The following is a 14,253-nucleotide window of genomic DNA, read 5'->3' as shown; positions in this document are numbered from 1 at the left end:
CAGTGAGTTTTGACAAGCTGCTGACAGCAAGCTGTACATACATCTGTGCCTCCACGGTGCTGAAATTCCCATGTTCATTATACTGTACTGGAAAATGCTCCCATGTACATGAGGCCTTACATGTAGAAGTCTTATAAAAAGCTTAGGTTCTGTGTATGCCCTTTTCACTGCTGAGCATGTCTGAAACAAATCCATCTAGGTACTGACACCCCGTTTCTTGGGGTGTCGGGTACCAGACTGCCTTTTTGCTCCTCTGCTATGGCAAAGAGGTAATAGTGATATCAGCTTGTATTTCGCGATTCCAGCAGCTCTGTTATAAAATAATATCCAGCTTTTTCCATTAGAGCAGAGTTCATGGAAGCAGCAGTTAAACCGTTACAGCAGGGGAGTACTGGGAGTTATCAGCTGTCCTTGAGCGTGAGGGAGTGAATTCTCTGTACCTCCTGCTGTTACATATGGAATGTAAGGACTGATAACTAATAAGTATGGATACAGACAGACCCATGTCATTTAACTTTGCTTTTCTTTTTGTCTTAGGCAATTCTTGAATCTGTGTTTTTTTTTTTTTTTTTTTTTTTACATTCCGCTTAACTTATGCATCTGATTAGCTGTCACAAAGCTGGCCCGTTCAGATTGGCATCTTGGTAAACAAGATGGCAGTTGGTAAAAAAAAAATATCGACGTATAACACACGCACTGTTTGCCCTCTATTTTCAGGGGGGAAAAGTGCATGTTGTTATAAGCCGATAAATACAGTATATACGTCCATCTTCCAGGTATGTTGCAGTCTCCATCAGGTGGCAACAATAGTCCCTGAAACACTGCTTTTGACCCAGGTAATCTTTTCAGCACCAGCTGGCCTTTTTGAAGCTTTGTTTGCAGTCATGGCAATCAGGCACTCTAATCTTCATTACTCCAGGTGGTTTTAAGCAAAGCTCTCCTATCCACATACTCCACCGCAAGGGGGTATGCCTGACTCCTTTTTTTCCCATATGCAGGTTCTGCTATATATTCTTCAGTTTTACACACACACACACACACACACACACTCTAAAAAAAAAAAACAAAAAAAAAAAAAAAACATGTTTCCTTGCAAAAGTTACTTTACTATGTGAATGAAGAGCTTTTGCACTTTGAAACAGGCTTTTCAGTGTGCTGGTGTCATATTTTATCCTTGGAGGGGGAAACTGGAATGTTTGTTTTATTCATATTGTTCGAAAATTGTTCACTAAAAAAACGGCAGTTTGGTAAAAATTTGTAGCTGTTATTTTTTTAGAACAATTTTTTGGAGCGTACACTGTGGTTTCTTCTGGGAGGGTGCTACGTACAGAAAGATGCAGCTATTATGTCGTTTAAAATTTTGTTTTTGTTGAATTAGCTCAGTTATCCATCCATCCGCCCCCCCCCCCCCCTTTTTTTTTTTTTTATTTTTTTATTTTTTTTTTCCTGGCAGGTCTGTTTGCACTACAACCGTGGTGAGGGTCCGCATGGCTCCTGCACCTATAAAACCAGCTGCAACAAGTTGCATGTCTGCCAACACTTCTTGCAAGGCGACTGCAAGTTTGGAAGTCAATGCAAGAGGTCGCATGACCTCAGTGGGGAGGAAACGTGCCGAAAGCTGATCAAATGGGGGCTGGCTGCCAGCCTCGTGCCTCAAATTCTGGAGTCATACTTGAATGCCAATGCCATTAAAAACAACACTGCCCCAAAAGCAGAGTTTAAACCCCCTGCGAACAAAGGTGAGTGCCTGTAGAATCATTTTTCTGTGTTTTATGGATTCATTCCTTCAGTATATTACACGTATGTCTTCACTCACCCTGGTCTGGCCGCAGTAGTTGGTGGGCTCACAACCAGTGGGCTCAGGACCCTGCAGTGTACTCCAGCCATATGCCAACATTAGCCTGTCCTATTAACCTTGGAGTGTGACAATGTAATTTCTGGTCCTTTCATGGTTTCCAACATAGCAGAGTGACTATGCCCTGGAATGGGCTTTAGAAGAATTTAGTTAGGCTTTAGGGGTATATGGAATGTATTCATATTCCATAAAAACTTGTCAGGAGGTGGAGACTTGGCATGAATAGGAGGACATTAGAAGATTGGTGATGTTGGAGGGCAGGGGAAATGAAGGACATTGGAGGGCGAGGACTTTATATGATATGGGATATTGGAAGGCAGTTGTCATTGAAGGGCAGGGGACATTGTTGGACAAGGGACAGTCCTAAACAGGGTACACTGGAGGGCAGGGGACAGTTATGGAAGGAAACATTAGAGGAAGGGAGTCTGTGGTAGATAGGTTGCATTGTTGAGCTAGGGGCAGCAGGTGACTGGGTGAGTAGGTGATAAGTAGAAGACAGCAGTGGTAACAAGGCATGGGTAGATCTGTGAATAATAGGGGGACAATGGTGGTGATGCATTGTTGAGTAATATGGGGCAGTGGTGGTAATGGGTCAGCATTGTGTAATAGGAGACAGTGGGAGCAATGGGGCAGTGATGCATATGTAATTATTAGGGCAGGGATTGGTAGTTAACTATTAGGGGACAGTGGTGGTAATGGGTAGAGGATTTAGATGATAGGGAACAGTGGAGGTGATGTGTTGTTGATTAATAGGTGACAGTGGTGGTAATAGGACAATGATAGGTAGGTAATGAATAGGAGGTAATGGGGCGGTGATGAGTAGGTTATTTATAGGGGACAGTGGTGGTGATAGGTAGGTTATAAATAGAGGATAGTAGTATTAATTGGCCAGTGGTGAGCAGGGGACATTGATGGGTAGGTTATGAATAGTGCTGGAAAAGAAACCATTCTGGGTCAGTGAAAAAAAATATTTCAAAAAAGTTTGAATGTGGCTGCACTAATGGAATTGATTCTCAGACAGGCCAGCAATTCAGAGATCTGCCAGTTCTCAGCCCGTGGAAGAGATTTGTCTCTACTTCATCTTGAACACCTGCAGCTTCAAAGGTAACACACTTAGATTTTCTGCAGATTTTTGTCTTCAGATTCTTACCAGAAACCCCTGTTGCCTTCCTAGTCTGCCTCTTCCTATTCCATGGCGCTCCTTTCCTCTTCAGCGAGCTACCCCGTTGTTCTTCTGGAACGAGTGTTTCCCAAAAAACAATGGGGCCATTCACAATTTGCCATGCAGTAGGAAACGGGCAGTGAAGCCACAAGGCTCCACTGCCTGTTTCCCTCCGTTAAGATGGGCGAATCGGCCTTGGGCAGCCAACATCGCTATAAGGTGAAAAAACACCTGGAAGTCGGTGCGGCTTCACTTCCTGGTTCCCTACTGTGCATGCACGAGTCACGCAGCACAATGTAAATGGTCCGTGCTGTCTCTGGGACCCGTGTGTGTCCAGGCAGACAGCGTGGCGGGACAGGAAGAGGCATAGACTCCCGTGGGAGTCTATGCCCGGAAGTGGGTGCAAATACCTGTCTTAGACAGGTATCTGCACCCCCCCCCCTCCCCCATGAAAGGTGTCAAATGTGACACTGGAGGGGGAGAGGGTTCCGAAAAGCGGAGGTTACATTTTTGTGTGGACCTCCGCTTTAATGGTAAATATAAAAGAGATTGTACAATAAGATTGTATAGTATATGGTCAGCCTTAGTCAGCGTCTTTTGTGTCCAACCAGGTCTGACTCAGACTCCCACTGAGAAGAAGAGAAGCATAACAGTCACTGTATGGCTCTACTAGGAAGGAAGCAGAATCTGCATTTGTAATAAATTCAGTTGCCCCTTGTGCATGTATAATTGTAAACTATACACAGAGACACATTCAGAACATTGATGCAAATTAATAAGTGTATATAAACCAAGTCTATCGCATTTACACACACTCACACTTTATAATTGGATTGTTAATTTGCAGTTCTGTTTAGAGTAACTATTACTTTGTTTTCTTACAGAACGATGTGTGAGGGACCACTATCACCTCCCATATAGGTGGCAGGTTTGTCTTGATGATACCTGGAAGGACTATCCAAATATGGAGGAGATAGAGCAGATATACTGCGACCCTAACCGCGGGTATGTACCTGGCTTATGGGCACATGAAATCTCCCTCTCTTGGTGTACATGGTCCAGCTTATTGTGGGGGTCCTTTAATTGCAGTCCATCAAGAAGCAATATGGGAAATGCATCAGCTAAAGCTGCCTTCTCAGACTCACAGGCTCCATCATGGATATCATGGAGCTAAAAAGCTTTAGCTTCCCTGCCCTATATGAGGCTTGGAAGTCCTTATTTCAGTCGAGTCCATGTGGGATTTATAGTAGTGTATGTGGGACGACATTTGATGTAGTATCGGTGTGGAAACACCTGATTTAGAAAGGGGTCACAACGTGGTGAAGGGTACAGTTACTGCTACAGAATGCAAAGGCATTTTGGACAACTGTACTCTTCCAACCTTGTGGGGGCAGCTTGGAGAAGATCCTTTTTCTGTTTCAGCATGACTGCCCATGTGCATAAATCCAGCTCTATAAAAGACATTATGTGACCAGTTTGTGTGAAGGAACTTGAGTGGTCTGCATAGAGCCCTGACCCAATTAAACACCTTTTCTGATGAATTGGGATACCGATTTGTGAGGCAGGTCTTTTCATCCAACCTCCCAAATGCCCACAGACATAGTCCAAAATCTTATGGCCTATGGACAGCCTTCCCACAAGAGTGGAGTTTAGTTAATGGCCATGGTTTTGGAATAGGAAATCCAACAAGCTCATATAGATGTGATGGTCAGGTGTCCACATACTTTAAGCTATATAGTGTATTTTGCTCTACTGTATACCACAGAATTTAGCAAGTTCCTATCTTGCAGGAATGCAGTGAGGGACCTGAATTTCAACACCATGATGTTTAAATCTTATAAAGTGAGACGACTCTCTACACCATCCTCTTCCTCCAAACCTCCCCACTTCATCCTTACCACTGATTGGCTGTGGTACTGGAAGGACGAATATAACAGGTGGATAGAATATGGCCGAGAGGTAAGGAGTTGGTGTTTAACCCCTTTCCCGATTGGAGTTAATTTGTGTCGGGGGTGGCCACAGATTGCTGGGATGTAACACACGGAATCCATTTAGCTCCACCCCAATGATAATGAGGGGGCTGAGGGAAATGGTTTTCTGTTATGAAGCATCATGTGGGCAACAGTACAGTGTCAAGCAACCACTGTCATAATATAATGATCGGAAGTTCCAAGATTTTGGTTATGCAAGTGAAACTAAAGGAAGAAGAATAAATCTGAACTCCAGGAAAACTGCTAAATACACAGATGACTTGCAAATATAGGAGCTGGTTTATTTACCAAAGAATTTGTATTTTTGTCCATCCAGTTTTGAGATTTTCACAGCTCTGCCACACAGAACCAGCCAGTCTGGTAAGACAGGAGACTTGATTTCTCTCTGCTGTAGCTCAGTATCCCTTGTGAGCACATGAGATCTGTAGTACAACTGATTTCCTTCTTGTGCTAATTCTCTCTCTCTCTCTCCACCTCCCAGAGTTTTGCTGTTTAGTGACTGCAGAGGCTGATGCCATTATAGATTCATTAACCTTTAAATCTGCTTTAAAGTATGACTGAAGACAGAACTACTTTTTTTTTATTTATTTTTTTTTTATAGCAAGGAAGGGTTTAAATCCTTATGTTTTTTTTTTGCTGTCTGTTACCTGTTGGGGAAATTTCCCTTCACTTCGGTCCTAAAGACACCACATGAAGTGAAAGGAAATAATACCAAAATAAAGGAAAATTCCCTCTTGGTTGTCGCTAGAATGGGTATGCCTGTTAAGATTCCCCTTTTACCATTGTCTATTTCTATCTCAAAGACACCAGGACAGACAGAGGGTGAGTTTCCCTAGTGGGGACACAATAACCATAATCAAGGTCATGAATGACTGATTTATTCTGAACTGTTTTTTTGTAGAACAATGCTCACTCCTCCGCCACCATAACCAGCAGTGACATTGAGACAGTCTACCTGTCTGATGAGAGTGCCAGCGTCCAGTTCAATGCCGGGAAACACAGCTATGTGCTTAGTTTCAAAGGTATGCTACTGTTATATCACAGCTGGGTTTAATGCGTATGCGGGGATGGGTGCATGGTCCTGGATGTGTGTCTGAGTTTTCACTCTGATTTCACTGCACACTGTGAACTTCTTACAAAGTGTTTGAGAAGTCCGATTGAACTCACCTTATTTCCTGGTTAAAGGACAACCCCCATCCTGACTTTTCCTGGCTTACCCTCATTCCTTTCATTTTTTTTTTCAATCGTGGAGGCTTAGCCCCACATGTGGCTGTTACCTAGAGTGGTCCACATTTAAATACGGTGTGCCTAGGAATGCCCACTCCTCGGGACAGAAATCCACCTACCCAAGACATTTTGATCTTTGCATAACGCCTCCCAACAACCCCCTTCTTGCATCAGGGCTAATAGTCTCTTGCTGAGGCAGGGTGCAGTGATTTTTCAAGAACCTATTTATGGCACCCTGCTGGCCCCTCCCAATTTTTTTTGTAAAGGTGAACATTTTAAAGAGATATATTAAATTCCCTTTATTATTTAAAAAAATGTTCTACTTACCTGCTCTGTGCAGTGGTTTTGCAGAATCTGAGCCAGAATCTTGGATTCCCAGCCCCTGCCCCCCCCCCCCCCCCCATAGCAAGCAGCATGTGCATGCCCACTCCTGGTTTGGCATTGTTCACTCCTCACTGGCTGTGATTGACAGCAGCCAATGGCTCCCATTGCTGTGTCTCAGTCAATGAGGAGGGAGAGGTGTTGCTTTTGTGCACATTGCTGGATTGAGATGAGGCTCGGGTAAGTATTTGGGGGGATGCTGCGCACACAGAAGGTTTTACAACCACTTTAAATATACATTATTGTGGACCTTTACATTGGCCTAGATATTACCAAGAAATCCTCACTGACTCTTGAATAGTGATTAATGGTGGAGCAGTATTATACTCACACGGAACATCTGTTGCTCCTTTAGCTCAATCCTCCCTTTTCTTTATCGTACATCACGGGACACAGAGCACCATAGTAATCACTATGTGGGTATATAGGTACCTTTTAGGTGATGTACACTGGTATACCCAATACAGGAAGTTCACTCCCTATATAACCCCTCCTCCTACCAGGAGTACCTCTGTTTTTTTTTGCCAGTGTCTAAGGTGTTGCTCACGAGCGAAGATGTGCACTGAAGCTCCACTGGAGGGATCACTGCTGGATTTAAATAGCCTCCACAGATTGGATCCATCCAAAGTGCCACTGAGGCCAAGGTGGCTGGTACCCGGGCCTTGCATAAAAAGAACACGTTTTTGCCTGTAACGCCTCTCCTTGCAGGGCTGGACCCCGGGACCCATGGCTTGGGTCATGCTTACATTACCTAACGTTTTTCCTAGCGGGGTGCTATTACAGCTCCAAGGGAATGGAACCCCGATAAAATCTATCTGTTAATTCAGCAATGCTGCGACTGGGATAAGATAAGGGAAGAAGCCTAGGAACTATAAAAGTCCACCTATGGAATTTCTTCTTTAGGGAAAAAGGTTGTCATGCCTTAATTCTCCACTAGAGGGAGTATATGCACATACCTTCATTTGTTGTCTTCACCTCAGCTCAGTGTCAGTCTGTGTGTGTGGCAGCAGCAGCTAGCACAATGGTGATTCCACTTGAGGTAAGAGATCTGCCATCCTGCTTTTCTCCCCCCTGGAGGGACCAAGAGTAGGAATCAACAATCGTTGTTACCCCCTTGCAATGCCCCCCCTGCGGGGGGTGTGGAAGTCTCGGTTTTCGGCTCCAGTGTTTTTTTTCTCCTGCTTTGCATTGTTAGGCTGCCTCTCCCCCTGGTTATGGGTCTGTGGACCTGAAGTCTGCCCATGCCGGGAACATTTTTTGAAATTTTAAACTAAAGGGGGGGAAAGGGTGGGTTGGCAGAGGGGGTGGGCCTAGGCGCGGTGCTGTGTGTAGGACGTAGCATCCACAAGGACACATGGCACAAGCGCTGGGATAAGACGTAAACTGGAGCAGTCTCTCCTCGACTGTATAGTGAGGAGAAACAAGCCCGGCTACACTCGGAACACAGGAGTGGTGGGGTACGTAAGGGCTGCAAATGGGCATTCCTAATATGGAAAGGACATTTTTCCCAGCGCTAGGCTGAACTTGTATAGCGGCATTACACTGTCGGACTATGTTCAGCAATTGGTGCATTTAAATAGGGCCTCTGCTTTTTGTGCTTAGGACTATGTATACCAAAAATGTACCAAAGATTTCATCCCCAGGCGCTAGGAACTCCAGTCGTGCCTCCACACTGTCCTCCTCGCCTGAAATACCAGATATGGCAAGCGAGTCATTGGAACAAATTGGTGGTGCAACTGCTTCACACATCTCACGTACACGTGACTGAAGATGCCTTTTCCTCCACCCTGGGCCTAGAGGGAAGATTAGTGGCTTTAATCATATCCTCCATCCAAAAGGATGGGAAGTGTGTTAGATTCCCCCTCCCCCACTTTAGACCCTTTGCCAAGGGGACAGTGGGTAGAGGATGAGATGTTACCCTCAGGCGATCAGGAGGAAAGATAAACCGATTACTCTTCTGCAGAGGAAACAACGGTGGATGAACCTTTTTCAGATACGCAATCTGAGAAATTGCTGGTACAGTCCCTTACGGAAATGGTTTGTTACACTTTTAAGCTACCCCTATCGGAGTCGACTGAAATTCCGGTTTGTTCCTTGGGTTCCTTAAAACCTCCACAGCCTTTGCAAGTGTTTCCTGTCCTAGCATTATTAGAACAGCTTATTTATGCTGAATGGGATCACCCAGGTAAGCATTTTCTCCCTCCAAAGAGATTCTCAGTTCTCTATCCCATGGAGGAGAAATTCACCAAAAAATGGAGTGTACCAGCAGTTGACGTTTCTATTTCTAGTTTGAATAAAAGCCTAACTTGTAAAGTAGACAATGCTCAAATGCTTAAGGATCCAACAGATAAAAGGTTGGAATTCCTGTTTTAAAATCCTCCTTTTCTTTGGCAGGTGCCGTTACTCAGCCTGCAGTCGCTGCAATAGGCATCTGTCTAATCCCTAAAGGACCAGTTTAGACAGGCCCTTAAAGAGGTTCCTGTACAGCAAGCCCGGGATTTAGCTGAACTACAAAGACCATTATGTTTTGCCATAGACGCCATTAAAGATTCTATTCACCAGGTGTCCCGCCTTGCGCTTGTGCTAGTATACATGCATAGAATCCTGTGGTTAAAAAATTGGTCAGCCGAAGCACCATGCAAATTGCTCCTGACTGTTTTTTCTTTTCACGGGGATCGGCTATCTGGGGATGATTTGGACAAATACATCCAAACGATTTCAAGTGGGAAAAGTACTCTTTTGCGTAGGAGTAGGAAAAAATGGCCTTCATTTAAACAGACTCTTTCTCCTGCGCCAGGGGCATCCACTTCTAGGCAGTGGTGTCAGACTCTATAGGAAAGCCTCAGGGTCAGGCCCAGGCACAAAAGAAGTCCTGGGGGTGGAAACCTGCAAAACTAAATTTTAAAGCCTCATTATGAAGGGGCGCCACCCCCCCCCCCCCTCGCCAGAGTGGGGGGAAGACTTCTGAAATACTCAGAAGTCTGGCAAGAAGAGATTCAGGACAGACAGATGGGTCATCTTTATGGTGTCTCTAGGGTACAAACTAAAATTTCGGGACTTTCCATCCTCTTGTTTTCTGAGGTAAAAGTTCCCAAAGATCCAGGGAAAGGCAATCTCTGTTTCGGGCACTAGACCGATTACTGGCTCTGGGTGATCATACAAATTCCCACAGAAAAGCAAGGTTTACGGTACCAAAACCAAATGGAGACATCAGACCCATTCTAGATCTAAAGAATCAAAATCAGTTCCTGACGATCAGCTCTTTTCGCATGGAGTCGATCAAGTCAGTGGTTTATATCCTACAAGGAGGAGAACTTCTGGCGTCTATCCACATTGGGGATGCATAGTTGCACATCCCTATATTTCCCGCTCACCAAAGGTTTCTGCAGTTGGAGGTAGAACAGCAGCATTTTCAGTTTGTAGCCTTGCCCTTCGGGCTAGCTACAGCATCCCGGGTGTTTACAAAAGTCCTGGCCCCACCTCTAGCCAGGTTAAGGGCACAGGGCATAACAGTCTTGGCGTACCTAGACGATCTATTGGTAATAGACAAATCGGTGGCTCATTTGGAGCAAAGCGTGTGCATTACAATCAGTTACAGAGTCTTTCTTAAAACCGCTAAAAAGGCTGGAGTACTTGGGTTTTATCATGGACACAGCTCAGAAAAAGGTGTTCTTGACTCAGGCAAAGATCAACTCCATAAGAGAGCTGGTGCATATGGTCAGATCGAGAGGAGACCTCTCCATTCGCCTTTGCATGAGATTGTTGGGAAAGATGGTGGATTCATTTGAACCAGTTCCCTATGCCCAGTTCCATTAAAGACTGTTGCAAAACGGTATCCTGTCTGCTTGGAATAAAATGATTCAAGCTTTAGACTTGCCAATGCGGCTGACCCTAAGGGTGTCCCAAAGCCTCAGTTGGTGGTTGCTAACCCAGAATGTGCTGAAAGGAAAATCCCTCAGATCAGTTATCTGGAAAGTGGTAATGACAGATGCCAGCCTTTTCAGGCTGGGGAGCAGTGCTAGAAAAGATAACTGTCCAAGGACAGTGGTCAAGAACCGAAAGGACCTTGCCCATTAACATCCTAGAGATCCGGGCAGCGGGTCTGGCTCTAAAGGCTTGGACATTCAGGTTGTGGGGTTGTCCTGTCAGCATCAAATCCAACAATGCTACAGCTGTGGCTTACATCAATCACCAAGGGGGCACCAAGAGTCTTGCAGCACAGAGGGAGATGAACCATATCCTAACTTGGGCAGAAAGGAATGTTCCGTGCCTATTGGCAATTTTTATTCCGGGAGTAGAGAATTGGCAGGCAGACTTCTTGAGTCGCCAGCAGTTGCTCCCGGGGGAATGGTCTCTTCACCCCAACATTTTATGGGCTGTTTTCCAGAAATGGGGGACTCCGAACATAGATCTGCTGGCGTCCAGGTTCAACACGAAGTTGGTCACCTTTGTGTCCAGGATGAGGGATCCACTCGCATGCGGAACAGATGCGTTGGTGACCCCCTGGGATCAGTTCTCACTGATTTATGCATTTCCCCCTGTTCAGTTGCTGCCACGACTTTTTTGCAGGATCAAACTGGAAAGAAAGACAGTAATTCTGGTAGCCCCAGCATGGCCCAGAAGGTTCTGGTATGCAGAAATTGTAAAGATGGCGGTGGAGGATCCATGGTCCCTTCCACTTTGGCCAGACCTACTCTCACAGGGGCCAATATTCCACCCTACCTTACGAACTCTAAATTTAACGTCTTGGCTGTTGAAACCCACATTCTGAAGAAACACGGGCTTGCCGGGTCAGTTATCTCTACCTTGATTAATGCAACAAAGCCAGCTTCCAGAACTATATATTAGAGTCTGGAGGGCTTATGTTTCCTGGCGTGAATACAAGGGTTGGCACCCTCAGAGGTATATCATAGGCAGAGTTCTTGCCTTTCTACAATTAGGGGTAGAGATGAAGTTGGCCTTGAGTACGATTAAGGGCCAAGTCTCAGCTTAATCAGTCTTATTTCAAAGACCGCTTGCTTCACATTCTTTAGTCCGGGGTTTTATGAAAGGGCTGATGCAGCTTCGTCCACCAGTCATATCACCTTTGAACCCTTGAGACTTGAACTTAGTTTTGTCAGTGTTACAAAAACAGCCATTTGAACCAATACAACATATTCCCTTCTGACAAGGAAGTTCGTCTACTTGGTTGCTATATCCTCAGCAAGGAGAGTTTCGGAATTGGCTGCTTTTTCTTGTAAAGAGCCATACTTGATTATTCAAGAGGACAGAGTGGTGGTGTGCCCTAGTCCAGGTTTTCTGCCAAAAGTGGTCCCAGGTTTTCACCTGAACCAAGATATTGTCCTGCCATCTTTTTTCCAAAACCATGTTCCAGAAAAGAGAAGTCGCTACATTGTCTTGATGTGGTGAGAGTGGTCAAAGTCTATTTAAAGACGACTGCTCAGATCCGGAAGACTGATATCTTATTTATACTGCCAGAAGGTCCTAAGAAGGGACAGGCAGCGTTGAAATCTACTGTCGCTAAGTGGATTCGGCAAGTTATAATTCAGGCTTATGATATAAGGGGTAAGATTCCACCTTTTTCAAGTCAAGGCACATGCTACCAGGGCGGTTAGTGCTTCTTGGACAGTGCGTCACCAGGCCTCCATTGCTCAGATCTGTAAGGCCACAACTTTGTCTTCAATAAATACATTTACCAAGTTTTATCAGGTGGATAAGAAGGCCTTTGGGCACAGTGTGCTGCAGGCAGCGGTATAGGTCCTCAAGTCTGGGGGTGCCCTATGGGTTGTGTCTCCCTCCCCTCAAATAGCATTTCTATGGGACATCCCACATAGTCATTACTATGGTGCTCTGTGTCCCGTGATGTACGATAAAGAAAATAGGATTTTTATAACAGTTTACCTGTAAAATCCTTTTCTTGGAGTAGTACATCATGGGTCACAGAGGTCCCCCCCCCCCCCCCCTTTCTGGGGTTTAGGTATATTGCTTTGCTACAAAAACTGAGCTACTCCTGGTAGGAGGAGGGGTTATATAGGGAGTGAACTTCCTGTATTGGGTATACCAGTGTCCATCACCTGAAGGTGCCTATATACCCACATAGTGATTACTATGGTGCTCTGAGTCCTGTGATGTACTCCAAGAAAATAATTTTACAGGTAAGCTGTTATAAAAATCCTATTTTTGTTGTCTTTCCCCAGAGATGGTGCAGAGGAACGTCAAGTATTGCACAGAGCGGCCCATTTGTCGGAGACCCAAGTTTGTGTCTGCAGAAGACGTGCCAAAACTGAAAAAGGGGTAAGAAAGGACCTTCCAAAAGCAAAGCAGTTTATTGTTACAAAGAAGGGAAATTTTAGTTTTAGCTCCTAAGCCTCCAGGAATGCTGCAGAACTCTTGATGCAACATACACACCCCCGGTATATGGAAATGATGAACTCTACCATCTTCAAGTTTAGTTCTCATTCACATGGCAAAATCAGCCCTGGAAAGACAAGCATCCTGCAGAAAAAAAAAATGTAGGCAGGAACCAGGTGTGTTTTGATAGCTGTGACCAGCAAGCCTGTACAAAACAGTGATGAACTACCAGTCACAGCTGTCCACTGGTGTTTGCTTGTAATCCCAACCAATTTGTCTGGGAGAATGAGACCTTAAAGTAGTATTTAAACCTAAAAACACAAAAGTAATATATTGCAGCTTACCAAGCCTTAGATATGGTGGCTGCATTAGTATTTTTTTTTTAGGATTTTTTTCCCTTCATTTCAATCGGTGATCCAGCCAGCAGCACATTTCTCTCTTATGCCGCGTACCCACGGTCGGAGAATCCTTCGGAATGCGTCTTATCGGACCGTGTCGTCAGATAATCCGACTGTGTGTGGTATGCATCGGACTGATTCCATCCGAATCTCCGTCCGACCCAATTTTCCAACATGTTGGAAATATTTCCCGACCAACTGGGCCGGTCGGACGTAATCCGATCAATGTGTAGAGAATTTTGATCGGACCAAGTGACACGCATGCTCAGATAAAATTCCTACATCAAAGCTATTGGCTACTAGCCTGAATCTAGTCCCATCGTAACGAAATTACGTCATCACGTTCTGAAAGATCGGATTTTTCGACAACTTAGTCCGACCGTGTGTATGCAACAGTTTTGGACACAATCCGTCAGACTAAATCTGATGGACAAAATTCAACGGATTTGGTTGTGGAAATCTCCGACCATGTGTACAGGGGCTTAGGGTGTCTGCATTCTGGATAAACTAGTAAAGCAGACACCATTGGACAGCAGCATTGGCGATCTGGGGACACAGTAGTGTTCGACTAGCTGGTTTAGATGGGTTTGACTAACAAATTGAAGCTGAACTCCAGCTAATACTTTTTAACCACTTCAGCCCCAGAAGAATCTCCCCCCCCCCCCTTCCTGACCAGAAGACTTTTTGCGATTCAGCACTGTGTTGTTTTAACTGACGACTGTGCAGTCGTGCAACGTGGGTCTTACACAAAATGAACATGCTTTTTTTCCCACAAATAGAGCTTTCTTTTGGTGGCATTTGATCACCCCTGCGGTTTTTATTTTTTGCGCTATAAACAAAAAAAGCGTCAATTTTGAAAAAAACAATTTTTTTACTTTTTGCTATAAT

The 14,253-nt window shown here is 44.8% G+C and overlaps 1 protein-coding gene across 3 annotated transcripts in view; it reads left to right on the top strand.

Moving 5' to 3' along the window:
- LOC143960321 (protein mono-ADP-ribosyltransferase PARP12-like) overlaps window positions 1-14,253 on the top strand; it is a 42,014-nt gene that overhangs the window by 12,221 nt on the left and 15,540 nt on the right. For all 3 annotated transcript variants that reach the window (XM_077468775.1, XM_077468774.1, XM_077468776.1), the window contains 6 exons: window positions 1,454-1,739; window positions 2,873-2,959; window positions 3,902-4,022; window positions 4,808-4,976; window positions 5,910-6,030; window positions 12,814-12,910. In XM_077468775.1, coding sequence (XP_077324901.1) covers window positions 1,454-1,739; window positions 2,873-2,959; window positions 3,902-4,022; window positions 4,808-4,976; window positions 5,910-6,030; window positions 12,814-12,910 — 881 coding nt within the window. The remainder of the gene's footprint in view (window positions 1-1,453; window positions 1,740-2,872; window positions 2,960-3,901; window positions 4,023-4,807; window positions 4,977-5,909; window positions 6,031-12,813; window positions 12,911-14,253) is intronic.

The sequence above is a fragment of the Lithobates pipiens genome, unplaced genomic scaffold (genome assembly GCF_037356315.1).
Source record: "Lithobates pipiens isolate NorthernLeopardFrog02 unplaced genomic scaffold, aLitPip1_a1.2 Scaffold_8, whole genome shotgun sequence".
Classification (NCBI taxonomy): domain Eukaryota; kingdom Metazoa; phylum Chordata; class Amphibia; order Anura; family Ranidae; genus Lithobates; species Lithobates pipiens.
This window is presented reverse-complemented; position numbering and strand designations above follow the sequence as displayed.